A 23,034-nucleotide genomic window follows, 5' to 3' on the forward strand; every position below is an offset into this window, starting at 1 on the left:
TAAGTCTGCCTTAAATTCGATGGGACTAGAGTGGGCTGAGAAAGGCCGCCACCTGCCAGCCCTGTACAGCGAAGCCATTTCCATGTGGCCGGATGATCATCAGTAGGTGGGTTTCGTTCTGCTTAAAGGAATTTGTGCAAGAAACTTTGATTCACCTATCAGTAGGTGGGTTTCGTTCTGCTTAAAGGAATTTGTGCAAGAAACTTTGATTCACCTTTCACCTCCACACGCTTTGTCATGTTTTGGCTCTCGGCTCCCATGAATGCCGCAGTAATGGCGGGAGCGTCTCGAGGCAGGGGAATGGGCATTAAAACCAGCCTCCGCCATGGGTTTCTTCAGATGTCTCTTATGTTATGTTGGTTGGGCTCTTGCTCGGCTAGCTCGGAGAAGCTGCCTCTGTCAATTTCCCTAACTCCATCTGAAGCTTTGGGCTCCCGTCTGATTGTTTGTTTTTTTGGCCTAAGTCTTACCTCTCCGATGGTTCGTTCTAGTATCCACAAGGGCGTTGTAGCTGTAGTCATGCCTCGACCCCGCCAAAGGATGTTAAGCCGCAGAGGCACCTCCCTGGGTGCGCCTTCTCGCCCTTCTTCCAGTGAATTCACTTCTAGCCAGCACCCTCGTACTCGCAGCGAGAGAGGGCGCTTTCTCTGGCCCAATCAATTCCTTAAGCCCAACTCTCTAGGTTCCTCATCCTCGCCCTCCTTCGGTTTTGCAATCTTCACTTTCAATTGCACCCTGAACCGTCCTCGGATTACAACCCATGTCTCGGTGCTCTTTCTCGAGGAAGCCCAAGAAGAGGGCGAGTCCAGTGTTCTTCAGGAGGACCCAGGCTTAGTTTCTGTGCCGAATTCAGGCTCCCCGCGAGCCATGGAGACTCCGGCAAGCAATGTTAATGACACAGTGATGGAGCCAACGGCCCCGGGTTCGTCTGTGAACGAGGATGCTCAAGCTCAGGATCTGGCTGATGGTGGTTGGTGTAGGATCGTGGAGGAGCCTCCTGACGCCTAATTCAAGCTCTACAGCTTCGTCTCAGGTTATGCGGCCCAGTATTGAGGGCTTTTTGCCACTGTTGATAATTTTTGTAACTGTTGTTGCGTCGAGTTTAAATATGCATGGTTTTTGTAAAGCTTGTAAGCTCAGCAAGGCCAAGATGGGTAACTCTGGCTCCCCTGCGCGGGACTGCATAACATGGCCTAGTCCAAACTCTCTGTTCTGGACAATTTTCTGTTTCAAGCTGCCTTTCCTTCTGGGCAGTTGTTTCTTATGCTAGTCATGTTGTAACTGTATACCTTTAATGTGAATAATAGAATAGTCTTATTTAGAAAAAAAAAAAAAAAATTAAAATTATATATATATATATATATATATATATATATATATATATATAATTTTGTTTTTTTTTCAACTTTATGAGATAATTTTTTTTAACATTTTTTATTTATTTTTATCTTTTTCTTTTTTTAAATCTAGTATGTTTTTAATTTTCATTTATTTTTTAGTTTTTTGTTAATGTTTTTTAATTTTTTCTATTTTTACCTACTTAATTTTATAGTTTATTTTAAATTTTTTCTTTTCTTTTCCATATTTTTGTGTTTCTTTTTTTCTGCCAATTTTTTTTTTATAGTTTACAAGAAAAAAAAAAAAATTCCATTTTTTTTTTAAATATGTTTTTCTTACTATTTATTTGTTTATAATTTTTAAGTTTTCTTTTAGTTTTTTAATTCTTATCTTTTATAGGTTTTTTTTTTTACAATTGATTTTTTATTTTTATTTTTTATGTTTGATTTTTTTTTTGTCTTTTTTATATATTTGATTTCTTTTTGTTTTTTATTTTTATTTTATGTTTTGTTTTTTTTTTTAACTTTTTTTGTTTAGATTTTTTCATTGTTTTAATTTTTTTATTTTAAGTTTTCATTATTCTTTTGAAATTTTAATTTTTTTGGGGTCATGATAAAATATTTTATGCCATTGTTTGAAATGTTGAAATTTTACCTTTGAAAAAAAAGTGTTATCCCAGCGTCTTTTCATTTTGAGGGTGTTTTTTGCGCAAAATTTACCACTGGAAAAATAAATAAATAAATAAAATAAAATAAAATTAATTAATTAACTAATTAAAATTAAAAATTAAAAAAAATAATAATAAATAAATAAATAAATAATTGTTATTCGAACATCGACACTTTTCGTTTTGAGGGTGTTTTTTAGACAATTTTTGCACAAAAATTTGGTTTTCACTGTCATTTTTAAAACATGTTGAAAATTTACCCTAGAAAAAAAAAGGGTTTTATTCCAGCATCAACACTTTTCGTTTTTAGCATTGTTTTTTTATGTTTTTATGGGGTTTTTTGGCCAAAGTTCTCATTTTGAGTTTATAGTTTCTATTTCAAAACTTACATTGTTCAAGTTAATAAAGGAAAAATAATAACCACGGATGATGGGACACGTATTCCAAGCTGAATGTTGGAAAAATTCCTAGTGATGGGGATCACTTATGATTGTTTGTGGTTAAAGAAATTGGCAAAGGCAATGGTTAAGGCTTTGGAAAGATAAAATGGCATTTTTGGCACATTTATTTATGAAAATAATGGAAATTATGAGAAAAATGAGGTGAAAGGTCACATGGTGCATGTGAGGAGAAAAATGAAGGAAAATAATGGAAATGAAGAAAATAGAGGCCTCATTCTAAAAAAGCTTCTAAGAATTAGTTGGTAACCTTTTGTCAATTCAGTTTTGGAGCTCTCTCATTATTCTCTCTCTCTCTCATACTCTTGGAGACTTAGATTTTTCTTGGAACACTCTTGGAAGGCATGGCATATTTGGATTCTCGGAGCAAGAAGGCAAAGGAAGAGTAGGAAATCAAAAGAAGGCATCGGGATCAACACCTACATCAGATTTTCTTGCAGGTACTGAGTTGCATGTATGAATTCTTCATTAGTTTTGGCATGCATGGCATATGCATGTGGATTCTTGGTCATGATCTTTTATTGGCATGGAGGTTTGCCTGGATTGGCAGTGGATTTCCTAGCCTTACCATTTCCTCAATAACCATGGTGATTGTGGATTTACTTTCATTGTTTGCTTTTGGTTGGTTCTCATGTTTCCTTAGCTTGGGTTGATTTATTAGCTCCTAGAAGGCCTGGTTGGAAAAACGCTCTCGAAGCCTTGTAACAGCTTGGGTTGTGTTACTAGTTCTAGAAGCCTTAGTTGGACAAATGCTCTAGAAGCCCTTGGTGGGTTGAGTTACTAGTCCTGGAAGCCTTGATTGGACAAACGCTTTGGAAGCCCAGCGGAAGCTGTGGGTTGAGTTACTAGTCCTGGAAGCCTTGGTTGGAACAAACGCTTTGGAAGCCCTGGAAGGCTTGGATGGAGATCAATCTGATGATGGTTTTATGATATCTGAGCGTGAGGTGGAATCATTGTTTGATGGGTTGAGGTGGATGGCCTCTAGAAGCCCTGGAGGAGTTTGGATTGATGTGTTCCATGAGATCCCACATTCATGCTTGGAATATGGCACGGGGGTGAATGGTTGAAGAGAGATTTGGCTCAGCTAATCTACAGTCGGGTGGAACGTGAAAGTCCAATCTCGGGTTTGGATTTTGCATCATTAATGAAAGTTTGTTTCTCCTTATATTTCTATGATCATTTTAATGGATTATATGTGGTCTATATGTTTGTACTTTCATGAGTATTTATGTTGCTATTATGTTGTTATGTATGTGTTTTATGATAGCAACAATGTATGGATTTCATCATGTTTTTACTTGTAATTAAAATTATCAATGTATTTATGACCTAATGGATGGAATGGCAGTTGATGTGTTGAGGCATCAATGGTTCTTAGCAATTCTTAGATAAGTATGAGACCCCTATGCTCAAAACTGTTATTTACACCTCTAGTTTACATATTTGTGATATGTTTGACAAAATGCCTTTCATGCCTAGTAGAGGTCCAATCAAGATCTTATACAAGTATTTTCTTTAGTATCATCATTTCCATGTTATTTTACTAATCTGAAGAGATGGTTCAATTATGGGCATTGACCTGAGCTCTAGGCCTGAAAAAGTGGCTCAAATCTCAGGGACATTGGCATAGCACTAACTAAATGAGTTGTTGGACGCTGGCAGGCAAACCTGTGAGAGCGACTCTGGGTTTCTGGACGTTGTCATGCCTATAGCATGAGAACAAATGAGGCTTAACTTGTCCAAAATCTCAGTGAGACCCAAGGGCAAGTTGTCTAAAGTGTTGGATTGGTTCCTAAGGGTCCTGAATTTGATGTTGAATTTTGTATGGTGTGTTTCCATCGGTTTCATTTCCTTAACGTGACTTAGGAGGCTGAATCATATCATAGTGGCCTCTCGCCACATGTTTACCCTGGCTGGCTGATTGCTTGGTTAGATATGGGAGGAGAGTGTACCAGAGTGGTATCTGAGCATGGTTCACCCCTCGAACAGGATGGGTTGTGTGTTGGTCATGCATGCATGTAAGTTGTGTGTGTGTCTCTCACACTTGCATTCTATGAGCTTGTTGCATTTGCATGATGTTGTTCATGGTTGTATTGATGTTTTCATGTGAAATTTGAGGATGTTATTGTGGAATGCAGTGTCGTGAGTGTATGACTGGTTACATGTCGACTTATGTCGCTTACATGTGTTGTTGTAGTATGCTTGGTTGCATTATTGCATGTTTGGTTACATTCTTGTATGCTTGGTTGCATGTATCTTCTAGTAGGTTTGGTTTCAAGTATCATTCATTCATGATTGATCATACGTGTTTAGGAATTGTGTAGTTGATTATGTATTTCTTATGCATGTTCATGTTTGCATGTAGTCAAATGTCCAGTGATGTAGTGGTTGTTGTTGTTATCACTGAAAATTCTGTTTCCAAAAATTGTTCAGATTAGCTTAAGGACAAAGTGTTTTCGCAGCGCATGAATTCTTTTAGAAGTTTCGCAGCGCTACCTGTTTAGGTGGTTTCGTAGCGCGCTACGAAACTGGGGATTTGTCCAAAATCATAACTCACCCATATCACTTTTGTCTCCTATGGGTTCTGTGGGAATATCTGGCTCGACATGTCATAGTGCTGGTTCTTATCATCAAAATACAAATAATACTGCTGTGTTTTTCATCTCCAAGGTTTTCTCTATAATCCCGCTACATTGGTCAAAGTTCTGGTATCTAGTGGAGGTCAATATCCTAGCATGCCTATTGAACAGAGTTCTGTTACCCTCAAGAAATCAGCATCTAGTGAGAATCTCACAAGAAGCATACGCATCAACTGGTCACCGGCAAGATAATGTTCATACAGGGAGCTCTTCCAAACAGCTGTTAGTTCAATGTGCAACTGAAATATCTGAAGGTAAAGAAGGAAATGATTTTAGTTGAGAGAGTACAGCAGTACATGGATATTTTTTTCCGAAAAAACTGGAGGGGCATTCCTGTGTTGATCCAAACTGGCCAATGGAAAGACTCATTGAGTTCAACCAAGTTATGTTGAGATATATGCCATTTTTGCCACCAGCCTTGCGAGCAGTGTCATTTACTATAAATGCATGTGAGAAGTTTAGAATTGCTAGAAGAACAGGTCTAGTGTCCTTAATGATATATTTCGCCTTACTCCAATTTCTGATGGGAAAATTTAGACCCTTTTGGTAACATTAATCCAAATGGAAGATTTGTTGTTGTATGTGGTGATGGTGAATACATAATTTATACGGCACTGGCATGGAGGAATAGATCCTTTGGATCTGCACTCGAATTTGTTTGGGCCTCAGATGGAGAATATGCAGTTCGAGAAAGTACTTCCAAGATCAAGATTTTTAGCAAGATATTCCAGGAAAGGAAGAGCATTCGGCCAACATTTTCTGCTAAAAGTATCGGGGGAATATCGTTATGTGTAAGGAATGGTAATGAGCTGCCCTTCTGTATCACTCATGTACCAAGGTGGCAGTAATGCAACATGTCATAATATGGGTGCTTGCAAAGAGACGGTTGACAGTTGTACAAGCAAAAGTTGCGGTGGTCATGAAGTGGACATAATGCACTTTTTAATAGGAACCGCAATTCCAGGTCGTTTGTATGGCACCAACATAAGTGATAATACAAATGGTGCTGGAGGATATAGGGTTGCCCATTTGGTTGATCTATATGCATCCACATAGTCGGTATCTTGATGGATTGGATCCTCAAGGAAATGGAAATGGTGCTAATTTTAGTGCGCAGAATGATTGGCAGGGAGCGTAGTGGCATGTTTTGATTGACAATTCCTTCGGTCTTCTGGAGAATGCAAGCCCAGCCTTGTGGCAGAGTCTAAGGATGTTTTTGATCAGAAGGCAAGTAATAAATATTGGATTGATGTGCAACTTCGGTGGGAAGACTATGATTCTCATGACCGTGAACGGTATACGAGAGCCAAATTCTTAGACTATACAACAGATAATATGTCAATTTATACATCACCCACTGGTGTTATGATTGCAATCGATCTTGCTTACAATTTACATTCTGCATTTGGTAATTGGTTTCCTGGTTCAAAGCCTCTTTTGGCCCAAGCTATGAATAAAATAATGAAGTCAAATCCTGCCTTGTATGTGTTAAGGGAGCGCATAAGAAAGGGCCTGCAACCTTATTCTTCGGAGCCAACAGAACCGTATTTGTCATCTCAAAACTATGGAGAGATTTTCAGCAACCAAATTATATGGTTTGTGGATGATATAAATGTGTATCGTATCACAATCCATAAAACTTTTGAAGGAAATCTTACAACGAAGCCTACCAATGTCGAGGCTCACATTGGAAAAGGAATTTGTCTCCAAATGCAAAGTGTTATTCCGAAGGCATTTGAATGCTTTGCAGAAGCTATTGCGCTTGATCCTCAGAATGCTTGTGCTCTCACGCGCTGTGGAGTTTTGTACAAGGATGAAGGGCACTTGCTAGAAGCAGCAGAGGCATATCAGAAGGCTCTTGTAGTGGATCCTACATACAAGCTTGCTGCGGAGTACTTGGCAATTGTCTTGACAGATCTTGGGACCAGTTTGAAACTTGCAGGAAATGTCCATGAAGGAATTCAGAAGTACTATGAAGCTCTAAAAGCAGATAGCCGCTATGCTCTTGCTTATTATAATTTGGGGGTGGTTTATTCGGAAATGATGCAATATGATATGGCACTTAATTGCTATGAAAAAGCTGCATTGCAAAGGCCTATGTATGCTGAAGCATATTGCAACATGGGTGTGATATATAAGAACCGTGGAGATTTGGATGCAGCCATTGCGTGTTATGAGAGGTGTTTGGCTGTATCTCCAAATTTTGAAATTGCTAAGAATAACATGGCTATAGCCCTTACAGACCTTGGTACAAAGGTGAAGCTTGAAGGAGATATACATCAGGGTATAGCTCATTACAAGAAGGCATTGCTTTATAATTGGCACTATACAGATGCTATGTATAATCTTGGTGTGGTCTACACTGTCCAGGGTAAAATGGATGCTGCTGCAAGCATGATTGAAAAGGCTATAATGGAAAATCCTGCATATGCAGAAGCTTATAATAATCTAGGGATTTTGCACAGGGATGCAGGTAATATCATGCTTGCGATAGAGGCATATAAACGGTGTTTGCAAATTGATCCAGACTCTCGGAATGCTGGTCAAAATCGCTTGCTAGCCATGAACTACATCTATGAGGGCGAAGATGATAAGCTTTATATTGCACACAGGTTGGCTCTGCAGATAAATATAATATCAGTGAGTTGAAGGATGCCATGTTGGTAATCAAAGACCTTTTATCTGTGGCATCATTTTATGCAACTAAATCCAGCTTCACAGCTTCTACTGCCTTGTCTATAACATGCTTCGGCATGTCCTTTCCTGAAGTTTATAGCAAAGATGGTACAAATGTACAGATCAAACATCTAAAGACTTTTGATGAAGGACTCTTGAAAATGGACAGAGACACACATGTTATGGATTGTTTTTTTTCATGGAGCAGGCCTAGAGGTAGATGAGTATGTCCGGAGGTCTTATAAGTTTGCTTATGTGGATGGTATTGAAGTGGGTATTGAAGCATGATTATATGGCTTTGAGCTTCTCAAAAGTCGATTTGCTGTCTTGTTTGTGACTGAGATATACAGAGTTTTCTTAATATGCTTTAGAGTACATTATTGGTATCTTGGTCATTGCATTAGCTATACAGTAGTGGTTTCAGTGTTGTTAGAAGAAGCTGCTATGGGGAGAAGATAGCAAGAATGCAGAGAAGTGATGAGACTGTGTATGATGAAATTACACAGCAGTTTCGTAGCGCGCTACGAAACTGCTGTAGCTGCATGTTTCAGTTGAGCCAATCATTATGATTGACAAATCAGCAAATCTTTAAAAGGTGTTGTCTTCACACATAAAAATGGCCAGCACATCATGGACGTGGAAACCTGGTAATTAAAGGATAAAAGCGTACTTCTTTGGATTCGAATATTTTAAGGCAAACCAAGGACCGACAAACAGGAGCAGTTTCCTATATTTCAGGGTATTGGAAAACATGTTACATTAAAGGCCAGTAAGCAACTATGGACACCTATCACAGCCAAACTAAAAGAAGCCATTTGTCAGAGAATGAGCCTGTTTTCTCCTTCTTTTCGTAGGAGCACCATCCTGGTTGTAATAAATTCTATTTCCAGCATGATGTAGAATTAGAGTTTTATTTGCTTTAGGATTCCAGCGCTGTCAATTAGTGGTCAGCTGAAATTATTAGTTAGTTAAAAGTTAGTAGGTGTCATCATAGGTAATTATTGAGCTCCCCTCACACTGGAGGAGGGAGCTCGAATCAGGTAGAGTAAGCATTCTATATAGAGCTGAAAGATGAATGTAAAAGGGGTTGGATACTTTGATAGAGAACAAGTCTATTTTGGTTTATGTAAAGCATGTTTCAGGAATACAAATGACTGTTGTTTTTGACTCAGGATTCTCAATAGATCTCATTGTTCAAATGTATGGTGGCTTGTTATTTTAGTGTTCTTTTACAGTTCTGTTATTGCATAATCACTCAGAACTCATGCCCACATGCTCTGACTTCCTGTATGTTATGGCAGACTGTGTTTTATGTTAGTTATGTTTGAGCATAGATGTAAAGAGCCCTGACTTCCATGAAAAATAGTATTTTGGTTTGCTGAGATGTGTGAGACTCCATAAGCCCAATGGGAATCAATCTGATATCTGTCCAGCCAGCTTATTTTCATGTGTTTGTTAAAGAGTTAGCCATCTTTCCTTGTTAGTGATCAACATTCATAATCTATGAGAGAGCCCTCTCAGACTAAGGAGGCTAAGCCTTAGTCCAAATAGGCAGCCTTCAGTGTGTGATTTTGTGATAACATTTTGGTGCGTCTGCCGGGAGCCTGAAGATTATTCTTTCCCGAAATCATGAAGCTGAACTTCTGAAGGTAGCAGGAGCTCAGAAGGTTTTTGAGGCTGCAAATCTACCTTGGTGACTCCATTGTTGAAGAATTCGAAGTTCATAGGTTCATGGTGATTTCACTGGAGTTATGAAGAACCCAGAAGCTACCATTCTTAGTTCAAGGTATGCATGCATAGATTTTTCAGGAATTCATGGTTTCCCAAATCATTTTCCCAAGGATGCATATTTTCTAAGGAATGGTCCCAAATTTAATGGAGAAGATTTGAGTTTAACTCTGAAGCATATCTCAGATTTCTGTCATTTTGCTGAGCTTCTTAGAGTCAAACATGAGGATGTTTGCATTATGTTATTTTATGATTCACTTCAAGGGAAATGCAAACAATGGATTGAAAGTTTTCCTATCAAATCCGTTAAGTCATTTCAAGACTTATGGCTTATGTTTTTGGAGGAATGGATAGATAGGTCAGAGGTGGTGGTAAACTCTCCTTCAGTTGAGGGTTTCAAACAATGGAATAATGATCATAGTAAAGAAGAAACAAATGAATATTTTTCTTTGTCCTTGTCCTCATATCTAAAATCCTTTGACTGCAAGGCAGAGGATAGGATGAGATTTTTGGATGAATTTGCCGAGGACATTGAGAAAGACATTAAAGGTTTGGAAGAACAAATTCAGGCATACAGTCTTCATAATCATGATCATTATTTTCAGAAGCTTTCTATGGCAGAACACAAGGAGCGAGTGCCACTTCCTTTCTCTTTCACAGTTAAGGAGCTGTACACTGTTGTTGAAAATCAGTTTGCACAACCTGAAAGTTACAAGAATCATCAAGCTGATCATATATTCTGGGATCCTGTAGCTGATTACATGGAAGAGTTTTACTCTCAAGTTTTTCAGTTTTCCTATAAAGATCAGAGACAATTTCAGTGGCAGCGGTCATCACCAGATCATATTGGCTCTGAACTCCGATGCAGTCAAAGAAATCAAATAGCAGATAAAACAGAAGATTGGCTACATTGGAAATTTCACATAGATTGAGCAGAAGGAAGTTGAAATTGCTAGGGTAGGTAGGTAGGTAAATGCAAATAAGCTCAAGGTTGACTGAGCATTTTTTTTAGTAGATGTAGTTTTCTTTCTCCTACAGTGATCATCCAGCTAAAGCCCGAGGTGAAGGCCTAAGAAGCTGAAAGAAGATGTTTTGTCAAATAAACTTTATAAGGCACTGGAACTGCAGGTTCGTAGTGTACCACAAGGGCACACTATCCCAAGTGGAGCCACTGTTATCACTGAAAATTATGTTTCCAAAAATTGTTCAGATTAGCTTAAGGACAAAGTGTTTTCGCAGCGCATGAATTCTTTTAGCAGTTTCGCAGCGCTACCTGTTTAGGTGGTTTCGTAGTGCGCTACGAAACTGGGGATTTGTCCAAAATCATAACTCACCCATATCACTTTTGTCTCCTATGGGTTCTGTGGGAATATCTGGCTCGACATGTCATAGTGCTGGTTCTTATCATCAAAATACAAATAATACTGCTGTGTTTTTCATCTCCAAGGTTTTCTCTATAATCCCGCTACATTGGTCAAAGTTCTGGTATCTAGTGGAGGTCAATATCCTAGCATGCCTATTGAACAGAGTTTTGTTACCCTCAAGAAATCAGCATCTAGTGAGAATCTCACAAGAAGCATAAGCATCAACTGGTCACCGGCAAGATAATGTTCATACAGGGAGCTCTTCCAAACAGCTGTTAGTTCAATGTGCAACTGAAATATCTGAAGGTAAAGAAGGAAATGATTTTAGTTGAGAGAGTACAGCAGTACATGGATATTTTTCCGAAAAAACTGGAGGGGCATTCCTGTGTTGATCCAAACTGGCCAATGGAAAGACTCATTGAGTTCAACCAAGTTATGTTGAGATATATGCCATTTTTGCCACCAGCCTTGCGAGCAGTGTCATTTACTATAAATGCATGTGAGCAGTTTGGAATTGCTGGAAGAACAGGTCTAGTGTCCTTAATGATATATTTCGCCTTACTCCAATCTCTGATGGGAAAATTTAGACCCTTTTGGTAACATTAATCCAAATGGAAGATTTGTTGTTGTATGTGGTGATGGTGAATACATAATTTATACGGCACTGGCATGGAGGAATAGATCCTTTGGATCTGCACTCGAATTTGTTTGGGCCTCAGATGGAGAATATGCAGTTCGAGAAAGTACTTCCAAGATCAAGATTTTTAGCAAGATATTCCAGGAAAGGAAGAGCATTCGGCCAACATTTTCTGCTAAAAGTACCGGGGGAATATCGTTATGTGTAAGGAATGGAAATGAGCTGCCCTTCTGTATCACTCATGTACCAAGGTGGCGGTAATGCAACATGTCATAATATGGGTGCTTGCAAAGAGACGGTTGACAGTTGTACAAGCAAAAGTTGCGGTGGTCATGAAGTGGACATAATGCACTTTTTAATAGGAACCGCAATTCCAGGTCGTTTGTATGGCACCAACATAAGTGATAATACAAATGGCGCTGGAGGAGATAGGGTTGCCCATTTGGTTGATCTATATGCATCCACATAGTCGGTATCTTGATGGATTGGATCCTCAAGGAAATGGAAATGGTGCTAATTTTAGTGCGCAGAATGATTGGCAGGGAGCGTAGTGGCATGTTTTGATTGACAATTCCTTCGGTCTTCTGGAGAATGCAAGCCCAGCCTTGTGGCAGAGTCTAAGGATGTTTTTGATCAGAAGGCAAGTAATAAATATTGGATTGATGTGCAACTTCGGTGGGAAGACTATGATTCTCATGACCATGAACGGTATACGAGAGCCAAATTCTTAGACTATACAACAGATAATATGTCAATTTATACATCACCCACTGGTGTTATGATTGCAATCGATCTTGCTTACAATTTACATTCTGCATTTGGTAATTGGTTTCCTGGTTCAAAGCCTCTTTTGGCCCAAGCTATGAATAAAATAATGAAGTCAAATCCTGCCTTGTATGTGTTAAGGGAGCGCATAAGAAAGGGCCTGCAACCTTATTCTTCGGAGCCAACAGAACCGTATTTGTCATCTCAAAACTATGGAGAGATTTTCAGCAACCAAATTATATGGTTTGTGGATGATATAAATGTGTATCGTATCACAATCCATAAAACTTTTGAAGGAAATCTTACAACGAAGCCTACCAATGTCGAGACTCACATTGGAAAAGGAATTTGTCTCCAAATGCAAAGTGTTATTCCGAAGGCATTTGAATGCTTTGCAGAAGCTATTGCGCTTGATCCTCAGAATGCTTGTGCTCTCACGCGCTGTGGAGTTTTGTACAAGGATGAAGGGCATTTGCTAGAAGCAGCAGAGGCATATCAGAAGGCTCTTGTAGTGGATCCTACATACAAGCTTGCTGCGGTGTACTTGGCAATTGTCTTGACAGATCTTGGGACCAGTTTGAAACTTGCAGGAAATGTCCATGAAGGAATTCAGAAGTACTATGAAGCTCTAAAAGCAGATAGCCACTATGCTCTTGCTTATTATAATTTGGGGGTGGTTTATTCGGAAATGATGCAATATGATATGGCACTTAATTGCTATGAAAAAGCTGCATTGCAAAGGCCTATGTATGCTGAAGCATATTGCAACATGGGTGTGATATATAAGAACCGTGGAGATTTGGATGCAGCCATTGCGTGTTATGAGAGGTGTTTGGCTGTATCTCCAAATTTTGAAATTGCTAAGAATAACATGGCTATAGCCCTTACAGACCTTGGTACAAAGGTGAAGCTTGAAGGAGATATACATCAGGGTATAGCTCATTACAAGAAGGCATTGCTTTATAATTGGCACTATACAGATGCTATGTATAATCTTGGTGTGGTCTACACTGTCCAGGGTAAAATGGATGTTGCTGCAAGCATGATTGAAAAGGCTATAATGGCAAATCCTGCATATGCAGAAGCTTATAATAATCTAGGGATTTTGCACAGGGATGCAGGTAATATCATGCTTGCGATAGAGGCATATAAACGGTGTTTGCAAATTGATCCAGACTCTCGGAATACTGGTCAAAATCGCTTGCTAGCCATGAACTACATCTATGAGGGCGAAGATGATAAGCTTTATATTGCACACAGGTTGGCTCTGTAGATAAATATAATATCAGTGAGTTGAAGGATGCCATGTTGGTAATCAAAGACCTTTTATCTGTGGCATCATTTTATGCAACTAAATCCAGCTTCACAGCTTCTACTGCCTTGTCTATAACATGCTTCGGCATGTCCTTTCCTGAAGTTTATAGAAAAGATGGTACAAATGTACAGATCAAACATCTAAAGACTTTTGATGAAGGACTCTTGAAAATGGACAGAGACACACATGTTATGGATTGTTTTTTTTCATGGAGCAGGCCTAGAGGTAGATGAGTATGTCCGGAGGTCTTATAAGTTTGCTTATGTGGATGGTATTGAAGTGGGTATTGAAGCATGATTATATGGCTTTGAGCTTCTCAAAAGTCGATTTGCTGTCTTGTTTGTGACTGAGATATACAGAGTTTTCTTAATATGCTTTAGAGTACATTATTGGTATCTTGGTCATTGCATTAGCTATACAGTAGTGGCTTCAGTGTTGTTAGAAGCAGCTGCTATGGGGAGAAGATAGCAAGAATGCAGAGAAGTGATGAGACTGTGTATGATGAAATTACACAGCAGTTTCGTAGCGCGCTACGAAACTGCTGTAGCTGCATGTTTCAGTTGAGCCAATCATTATGATTGACAAATCAGCAAATCTTTAAAAGGTGTTGTCTTCACACATAAAAATGGCCAGCACATCATGGACGTGGAAACCTGGTAATTAAAGGATAAAAGCGTACTTCTTTGGATTCGAATATTTTAAGGCAAACCAAGGACCGACAAACAGGAGCAGTTTCCTATATTTCAGGGTATTGGAAAACATGTTACATTAAAGGCCAGTAAGCAACTACGGACACCTATCACAGCCAAACTAAAAGAAGCCATTTGTCAGAGAATGAGCCTGTTTTCTCCTTCTTTTCGTAGGAGCACCATCCTGGTTGTAATAAATGCTATTTCCAGCATGATGTAGAATTAGAGTTTTATTTGCTTTAGGATTCCAGCGCTGTCAATTAGTGGTCAGCTGTAATTATTAGTTAGTTAAAAGTTAGTAGGTGTCATCATAGGTAATTATTGAGCTCCCCTCATGCTGGAGGAGGGAGCTCGAATCAGGTAGAGTAAGAATTCTATATAGAGCTGAAAGATGAATGTAAAAGGGGTTGGATACTTTGATAGAGAACAAGTCTATTTTGGTTTATGTAAAGCATGTTTCAGGAATACAAATGACTGTTGTTTTTGACTCAGGATTCTCAATAGATCTCATTGTTCAAATGTATGGTGGCTTGTTATTTTAGTGTTCTTTTACAGTTCTGTTATTGCATAATCACTCAGAACTCATGCCCACATGCTCTGACTTCCTGTATGTTATGGCAGACTGTGTTTTATGTTAGTTATGTTTGAGCATAGATGTAAAGAGCCCTGACTTCCATGAAAAATAGTATTTTGGTTTGCTGAGATGTGTGAGACTCCATAAGCCCAATGGGAATCAATCTGATATTTGTCCAGCCAGCTTATTTTCATGTGTTTGTTAAAGAGTTAGCCATCTTTCCTTGTTAGTGATCAACATTCATAATCTGTGAGAGAGCCCTCTCAGACTAAGGAGGCTAAGCCTTAGTCCAAAGCTAGGTTTGAAATAGTTACACATTATCTTACTGATAGGCAGCCTTCAGTGTGTGATTTTGTGATAACAGTTGTCATGCATGAGCTCATGGTGTGTGTTGTTGTTAAGGTCATGCATTGATGACTAGACCCTAGCTAGAATGACAATTGCATGGTTATATGCTTAGATGTTATGTTCTTATATGTTGTCATGATTATGTTATACGTGTATCACACTGATTCGTTGATCTTACAGACAAGGTATCCTCCCCGAGCTATGCTAAGGTATGTTGGTTTATTGTGATTTGGTTTAGCTGACATGATATACCTTGCAGGAAGAACTATAAAATTGCTAGCAAGATGGTTTACTACAAAGACTCTCCCTATGAATCCAAACAACAGTCAGGTGTTGGGAACTCTTCTGATTTGGCAGTTACACTGAGAAGCTTAAAGGATGAGATAAGGAGTTGTATGGAAGATAATGACAAAATCATGCAGGCATAGGAGAAACAAGCAGAGGTAAATGCAATGATGCTTCAGAGTTTTTCAGATTTGCAGCGACAGGAACCACGTCAGATCAACTATTATAACTAACGGGGCATATGGAAATAGGTTGCATGGTGGTCACACGTCAAATAGAAATGACACAGTCAGAGATGGCAGATTTTTGGACACTCCAGATAGTAGAGGGGATAGACATAGGTATTATTCTAGTTCTGATTCAGATAGGCATCATGATCGTCATCGTTATCATCCTTATAGGAGGAGTGACAGGGGATATTTGTCGAATGAGTTTAAGAAATAAAATACACCTACATTTGATGGAGAGATGAAGAAATGGCAGGATGCAGAGGCATGGTTGCTTGTAATGAAGAAATTCTTCAGGTTACATGACTCTTCAGAGAACATGAAAGCTAGAGTGGTTACATTCAGTCTCAAAGGTAAAGTAGACATTTGGTGGGAAGATGTGAAGAATGTCAGATGTATTCATGAGGAAGATTTGACTTGGAGTGAGTTTGAGTGGTTATTCAAGAAGAAGTACTTGTCAGAGAGATACTTTGATGATAGGGTGAAAGAATTTTATGAGCTAAAGAAGGGTTACATGATAGATGATGAGTACACTAGTAAGTTATTAGAGTTATTAAGGTATGTGCCTTATTTCACAGAGGAAAAGGCCAAGATTTAGAGGTTCATTAGTGGATTACCGGTTGCATTCAAGGATAGAATTGAGTTTGATGATCCTAGATCATTAGAGGAAGCCACCGGAAGCTAAGGCATTTCTATGAACAATCGAAGTGTAGAACTGAGATGAAGCCTAACTAGAGAGGTAATGCAAAGAATAAAGGAAAATGGGATAGAAAGTGAGCAAGGCCTCGGGATACAGGTAACAAGGAGAATGTTGCACCATCTAATAAGTTTAATGCATCAGAAAGAGGATAGGAATTCTGATCAGGAGAACAGAATAAGAAGACATGTTGGAAGCCTATAGAGTGTTGGACTTGTGGAAAAGATCATTGTAGGAGAGATTGTCTGCATAATCAGGGTGATAGACCTCATATAAGTGTGAAGGAGGCACAGACTGTTGGGGATGTTGGTCAGATTATTCCACGTATTTATGCAACATTGGATAACAAATAGGTAGATCATCAGGCATCTATCATTGAGATGGATGGTAAGCTTTGTGATCAAGTTATTTCTATTTTGATTGACCCTCAATCTAATTATAGCTATGTTAGTCCTGACTTGGTGGATAAGTGTGGTTTGAGTAAGGAATTGCATGCAGAATCTTCGTTAGTGCAATTGGCTATAGGTACGAAGATGCGAGTTCATCGTCGGGTAAGAGCTTGTGCATTTGATTTTAATGGATTCCTACCGCGGCACATTTAAATGTATTACCGTTGGGTTCATATAGTATGTTGTTGGGCATGGATTGGTTGTATCTTCATAGAACCAAGGTGGATTTTTATGACAAAGTGATTGAGTCTGTTGATGACAATGGGGAACCATGCGTCTTACAGGGTAAGAAGAAAGTTACATTAGTTAGGATGGTGACAGCTATGAAAGCAAAGCGTAGTCACAGAAAAGGGTGTAAGCTATTTGTAGTGCACATTTCTAGTGATAAGTTTAAGGAAGTTGAGGATATAGATGTGTTGAGAAGGTACCAGTTTTACAACAATTCAAGGATGTATTTCCTGAGGACATTACAAAGTTTCCACCTCACATGGAGGTAGAATTTTCTATTAAGTTAGTGTCGGGGCCAGCTCCAATATCAAAAGCACCTTACAAGATGAGCACACCTAAGTTGGTTGAGTTAAAATTGCAGCTAAAGGAAATGTTGGACAGGGGATACATTAGGCCAAGTGTATCACCATGGGGCGCACCAGTATTGTTTTTGAAGAAGAAAGATGGAACTCTCAGATTATGCATTGACTACAGGCATTTGAACAAAGTAACCATCAAGAATAGGTATCCTTTGCCGAGGATTGATGACTTGTTTGATTAGTTGAAGGGAGCAGCAATTTTCTTGAAGATTGATCTAAGATCTGGATATCATCAGGTGCACATCAAAGAGGAGAACATTTACAAGACTGCATTCAGGACCAGGTATGGACATTATGAGTTTGTTGTAGTTCCATTTGGCTTAACTAATGCTCTAGCTACATTTATGTGTTTGATGAATAGTGTGTTGCGTCTGTATTTGGATAAGTTTGTTATTGTGTTCATTGATGATATATTGGTATATTCTAAAAATTAGGAAGAGCATGTCGATCATTTAGAAATAGTGTTCAAGTTGTTGAGAGAGCATTAGTTGTATGCTAAGCTTAGCAAGTGTAGCTTCCTTCAGACTGAGGTACACAACTTGAGGCATGTTGTCTCCAAGGAGGGAATTACAATAGATCTAGAAACGATAAGAGCCATCATGGAGTGGGTAGATCCTAAGAATGTCGATGAGGTGAGATATTTCATGGGTTTACAGGCTACTATAGGTGGTTCATTAGGAATTTCTTGCAGATTGCTTATCCTATTACGTCATTGCAGAGAAAAGGTAAAAATTTCAAATGGACAGAGGAGTGTGAGGCTAGTTTTGAGCAACTTAAGCAATTGTTGACACATGCACCAGTGTTAAATATTGCAGGTCCAGAAAAATATTTTGTAGCATGCATAGATGTTTACAAGAGAGGACTTGGTGGAGTCCTTATGTAGGATGGACATGTAGTATGATATGAGCCACGAAAGTTGAATGAGCATGAGTAGAACTATCCCACACATGATCTTGAGTTAGCAGCAATTATACATGCATTGAAGATGTGGAGACACTATCTTATGGGCAGGAAGTTCACATTGATGAGTGATCACAGCGGTTTGTGATATCTATTTAACCAACCAAATCTGAATGGTAGGCAAGCTCGGTGGTTGGCTACGATCAGTGAGTTTTATTTTGAGATCTGGTATATCAAAGGTAAAGAGAACATAGTGGCAAATGCTCTTAGCATGTAGGTACAAGTAAATCACTTTGCAACTATGAGATCCTATGGGAAAGATCTACATGATAGGATCTTGCAGGTAGGTCAGCCAGATGTTAGATATATGGAGATTTTTCACAAATTGCAGTAGAGTACAGGTACAGGTATAGGTGATGGTACATGTGCAGGTGATGGTACTAATATAGGTACAGGTGATGGTACAAGTACAAGTAGTGGTACAGGTATAGGTATAGGTAACAGGTGTAGGTGCATAGGATGTGGATTATTGCCTTATAGCAGATGGATTGGTTAGGTTCTGAGATAGGATATATGTGTCGGCTAGCAATAAACTCAAGAAGGTGATCTTGAGGGAATTTCATGTGAAACCTTATTCAGTTCACCCAAGTTATCAGAAGACATTAACTGCAGTGAAGAAGTTTTACTATTGGTTGAATCTAAAGAGGGATGTAGAAAAGTTTGTGGCTAGATGTTTTGATTGTCAACACGTGAAAGAAGAATGTAAGCATCCAAGTGGATTGCTCCAGCTAATTGCGATCCCAAAGTGGAAATGGAAGTTCATTTCCATGGGTTTCATCACAGGGTTGTCGAAGACAATGAGACAACATGATTCCATCATGGTTATTATGGACACATTGACAAAGGTTGTGCATTTCATTTCAGTGAAGTCTACATTCTCATCTAGCGATGTAGCACAGGTGTTCATCAGAGATCTTGTCATATTGCATGGTGTTCCAAAGAAGATTGTGTCAAACAGGGATGCAAATTTCACTTCCAAGTTTTGTAAGGAGTTATTTGTAGGTTTGGGCATAGAATTGGTCTTCAGTACAGCTTTCATCCGCAAACAGATGGACAGACAGAGAGGGTCAACCAGATATTGGAGGACATGTTGAGGATGTATGTGATGCATCAATAGTGAAAGTGGGAAGAGTACCTTCCACAGGTATAGTTCGCATACAACAATGGTTATCAAGAGTCATTAAGGGTGACTCCTTTCGAGGCATTGTATGGGCAGAGTGGCAACACTCCCATCAGTTGGAGTGATCTGGTTAACAGGGTGTTGATTGGACCAGACATGTTGGCAAAAATGGAATAGGAAATGTAGGTGATCCAGAAGAACCTAAAGGCAGCACATGATAGGCAGAAGAGATATGCAGATCAGAACAAGTTTTTCAAGGAGTTCCAGGTTGGGGAACAGGTGTATTTGTGCATCAAGCCAAAGAAGAGCTCCTTATGGATTGGATATGTGCCAAGTTGGCACCACAATTTTGTGGACTCTTCAGTATCATTGAGAGGATTGGGTCAGTACCCTATTGACTTGCAGTGCCTCCAACAATGACATGATGTTTTTTATGTGTCATTTCTTAAGAATGTTGATCATGTGATTGACTGGTCTATATTGCAGGTGGAACCAGATGGAGAATTCCAGCTAGAGCCTCAGTGTATATTACAGGAAAAGGTGCTCATGCTCTAGAATCGAGCAATCAAGCAAGTTAAGGTGAATATGAAGCTACATGGGAGATGGAAGATCAGATGTGGGCTATGGTATCCTTCCTTGTTTTCCAGTTGAGGAAAATTAGTTTTGGCTTAGTGTTTTGGTGTGATTTTGGTATATGCTTAGGTATATGTTTTGATATATGTTTTGGTGATGTTTGGTATATGTACATATGTATATAGACGTAAATACTACCATGATCTATGCTATAAAGCCCCAATAAGTGGTGTGGGATTCATTCCATTATGATGTTATGTTGTTATGTTTTCATGTTTGTTGCTTCTCAACAGGTTAATCATTGTAAATTGTTATAGGACAAAATGACCTCCTCATCAACTCAGAGGTGAAAGATAGCATGACTGAAGTAAAGACCACAATTGCAGGCCTTGAATCCACACTAACACTGTTTGGGGCTGCTAACCTGCTTTATAAAGCCTGTTACCAAGCATAGAGGAGCGTTAGTCACCCTGCTAACTCAAGTTGCTAGACCATGGGGGAGCGTTAGTGAAACTAAGAGATGTTCAGTGGGTCAAGCCAATGAATCTACTCACAAATATCTAGATATTTATCCCTAAATTTGCTCAAGAAAAGCAGAGAAAGTCCCAAAAATCAAACTATTTGGGGAAATTCCAATCTAAAAAAGAAGGCAAAAGGGAAAGAGCTGGAATAAGAGGCAGGTTCATTGCTTTTTCCCTAATGAACTCTAGGAGGAGCTTGGCAGCCCTAACTTGATTGCTACATAAGCAGTGAAAGGGCCATTTTGAAATGGGTCAGAGCATTTGAAAGGATATCCCATTAAGCTGTTGTGAACTGTCATACACTTGAAGAAGTGAGCTGAAAGAGAGAGAGAGAGAGAGAGAGAGAGAGAGAGAGAGAGAGAGAGGAAGAAGGGGCAAGGGAAGGCTGATACAATGGATGGTTGTAATCACTCGTCCATTATAAATACAAAACTGCAGTTGTGTTCCCTACTCCATAGTGTCGGTAACATTATTCATTGAGTTGTTCATTTCGATACTTGTCAAGTTGAGTAGTTTAAGTTGTATACAAATATATGTTCATTGTGCATTCTTATATTAGTTTTCTAGATTGTATGTTGTGATTGTTTTTGCCTTTCCTTTGTGTAGGAATTGTCTTGGAGCCGGCTTTGGAGGAGTTCTTCTTGGTTGCATTGAGATCTCCAAACAAATCTAGAAGGAGATTGGAGGTAAACACTCTTTCTATTCTTGGTTAACTGATATTTGATAGATGAACATGTGTATAACTTAGTAGCTTCTACAGATAATCTTACAGTCTGTCAAAGGTCTCGAGAAGGCCTTTGAGGGTAGTTTTCATTCTCCATACACTGTGCATTTTACCCCATAGCAGAATTGGCGACTCCGCTGGGGACTATACATCTAGTTTCCAGTTTACTCGGACTCCTCTCAGTTCTTCTCTTTCTTCTAAGAGCTCCCTACTTCTTCAAATCCGTTTCTAGTCCACCAACTATCTTGTTACATCCTACTAGTTTGCATTCTCCTTAGAAACTGATCCTAAAGGCCCTCTGTTTGAGCAATTTCTCTCACTAACATAGGTTACCAGGCTAAATAGAGCTTTATAAAGCATTGTGCCTGTGTACAGGGAGCGTTAGTGGACCAACTAACTCTCTGTTTACACTGAAATAGAGCGTTAGTCTCCCATTTCCATGATTTCTAGTAGTGTCTATGGACCAAATGGGGGGGGGGGGGGGGGGAATTTTCTCATGGGCTGAAGTAAGATCTGCAACTATATTATGTTAGCAAATTTGGTGTCCTAAAAATTTATTTTTAGGAAAAAGTTTTAGTTTTTCTCTCTTAAAATACATTTTTTTTGAAAGAAAGACTGATAAATTGTATTCATCCTTGTGTCGAAATAGTTGTAAGTTGCTTCATTTTGGTTTTCAGTAGTTGTTAGGAAATATTGGAAAAAGAACCTTTTGGTTATGCAAGTGTTGAATGGCTTTAGATGCACAGATGAATCTATGAATATGTGAAAAGATGAATATGTAGAATAAGACTTGTTTGCATAAAAATTGGAAAAACAATTCAGAGCATTGTTCTGCATTATTTATTGAGTCAAGAGTCTCACCATATTCATATGTCAACACCCCTACCAAAGACAAATAATCAAGTACACTTAAAATTTACATTAAAATCAATAAGTTACTCTTTTGAGAAAACCAACATTAGCTAGGCTAGGACCTTGGGATAAGCATGTGAGTGAACTACCCAAGGTTGAAAACCAAAACTAGTGTCGTTAACAAGTGAAAAATCCTTCTACACTCATATTACCAGGACCACTCCACTAACAACGAAGCGACATATGAGACAACATCGGACTATAATTGAAGGTATCCTGCCTTCTCTTACGAATCCTTTAGGAATTCTGTGTACTGGGGGTCCCTTCGGGGATTTCGGAACTAAGTCTGGGACTCAGGTTTCCTGCCCACACAACATTTTGTCTACGACTATGTCCCCCCTACTAATGTCTGTGATTTGAGGTATCTCTAGTGGCCAAAACTTCCATGTACTTACACAAGGTGACTGGGACGGGCTATCCAGTACCTAACACAGACAGATCCACTATGTCTTCAGTGTTTAGGAGGGTGCTCGTCTCCACGAGAGTACTTCGCCCCTCAATATGAGGTTCGAGCGAAGCTCTAGAGTAGCCGTAATTGTACATTTGGCCATCCTTCTTTGTTATTCATTGAGATACTGGGTTTCATCTCCAGTAATCGGTGCTTATTAGACGAGGTACTTTCCATTTGTTTTTTGATTGATATATTTAGTGTATTTTTTATTTTTAGGTACCTGAGCGCTATCATTTTTTAGACTTTAAACATATCACATTAAAATTTATTTGATAAAACTTAACGGTCACTGTGGCTACGTCCGGCCCTCGTCGTCACTCCAAGCGATTG

At 39.0% G+C, this 23,034-nt stretch overlaps 1 protein-coding gene across 1 annotated transcript; it reads left to right on the top strand.

Annotated features, from left to right (window-relative positions):
* Positions 1–5,900: 5,900 nt before the first annotated feature.
* LOC149180619 (putative UDP-N-acetylglucosamine--peptide N-acetylglucosaminyltransferase SPINDLY) lies at positions 5,901–13,884 on the top strand. The gene is made up of 5 exons (XM_089413930.1): positions 5,901–6,134; positions 6,288–7,644; positions 13,253–13,532; positions 13,634–13,704; positions 13,805–13,884. The coding sequence occupies exons 1-5, from the start codon at positions 5,901–5,903 to the stop codon at positions 13,882–13,884; spliced, it is 2,022 nt and encodes a 673-aa protein (XP_089270056.1).
* The last annotated feature ends 9,150 nt before the right edge of the window (positions 13,885–23,034 follow it).

Source organism: Pinus tabuliformis, chromosome 3_2 (genome assembly GCF_031772625.1).
Source record: "Pinus tabuliformis cultivar Carrire ecotype Pingquan chromosome 3_2, CPIR1, whole genome shotgun sequence".
Lineage (NCBI taxonomy): Eukaryota > Viridiplantae > Streptophyta > Pinopsida > Pinales > Pinaceae > Pinus > Pinus tabuliformis.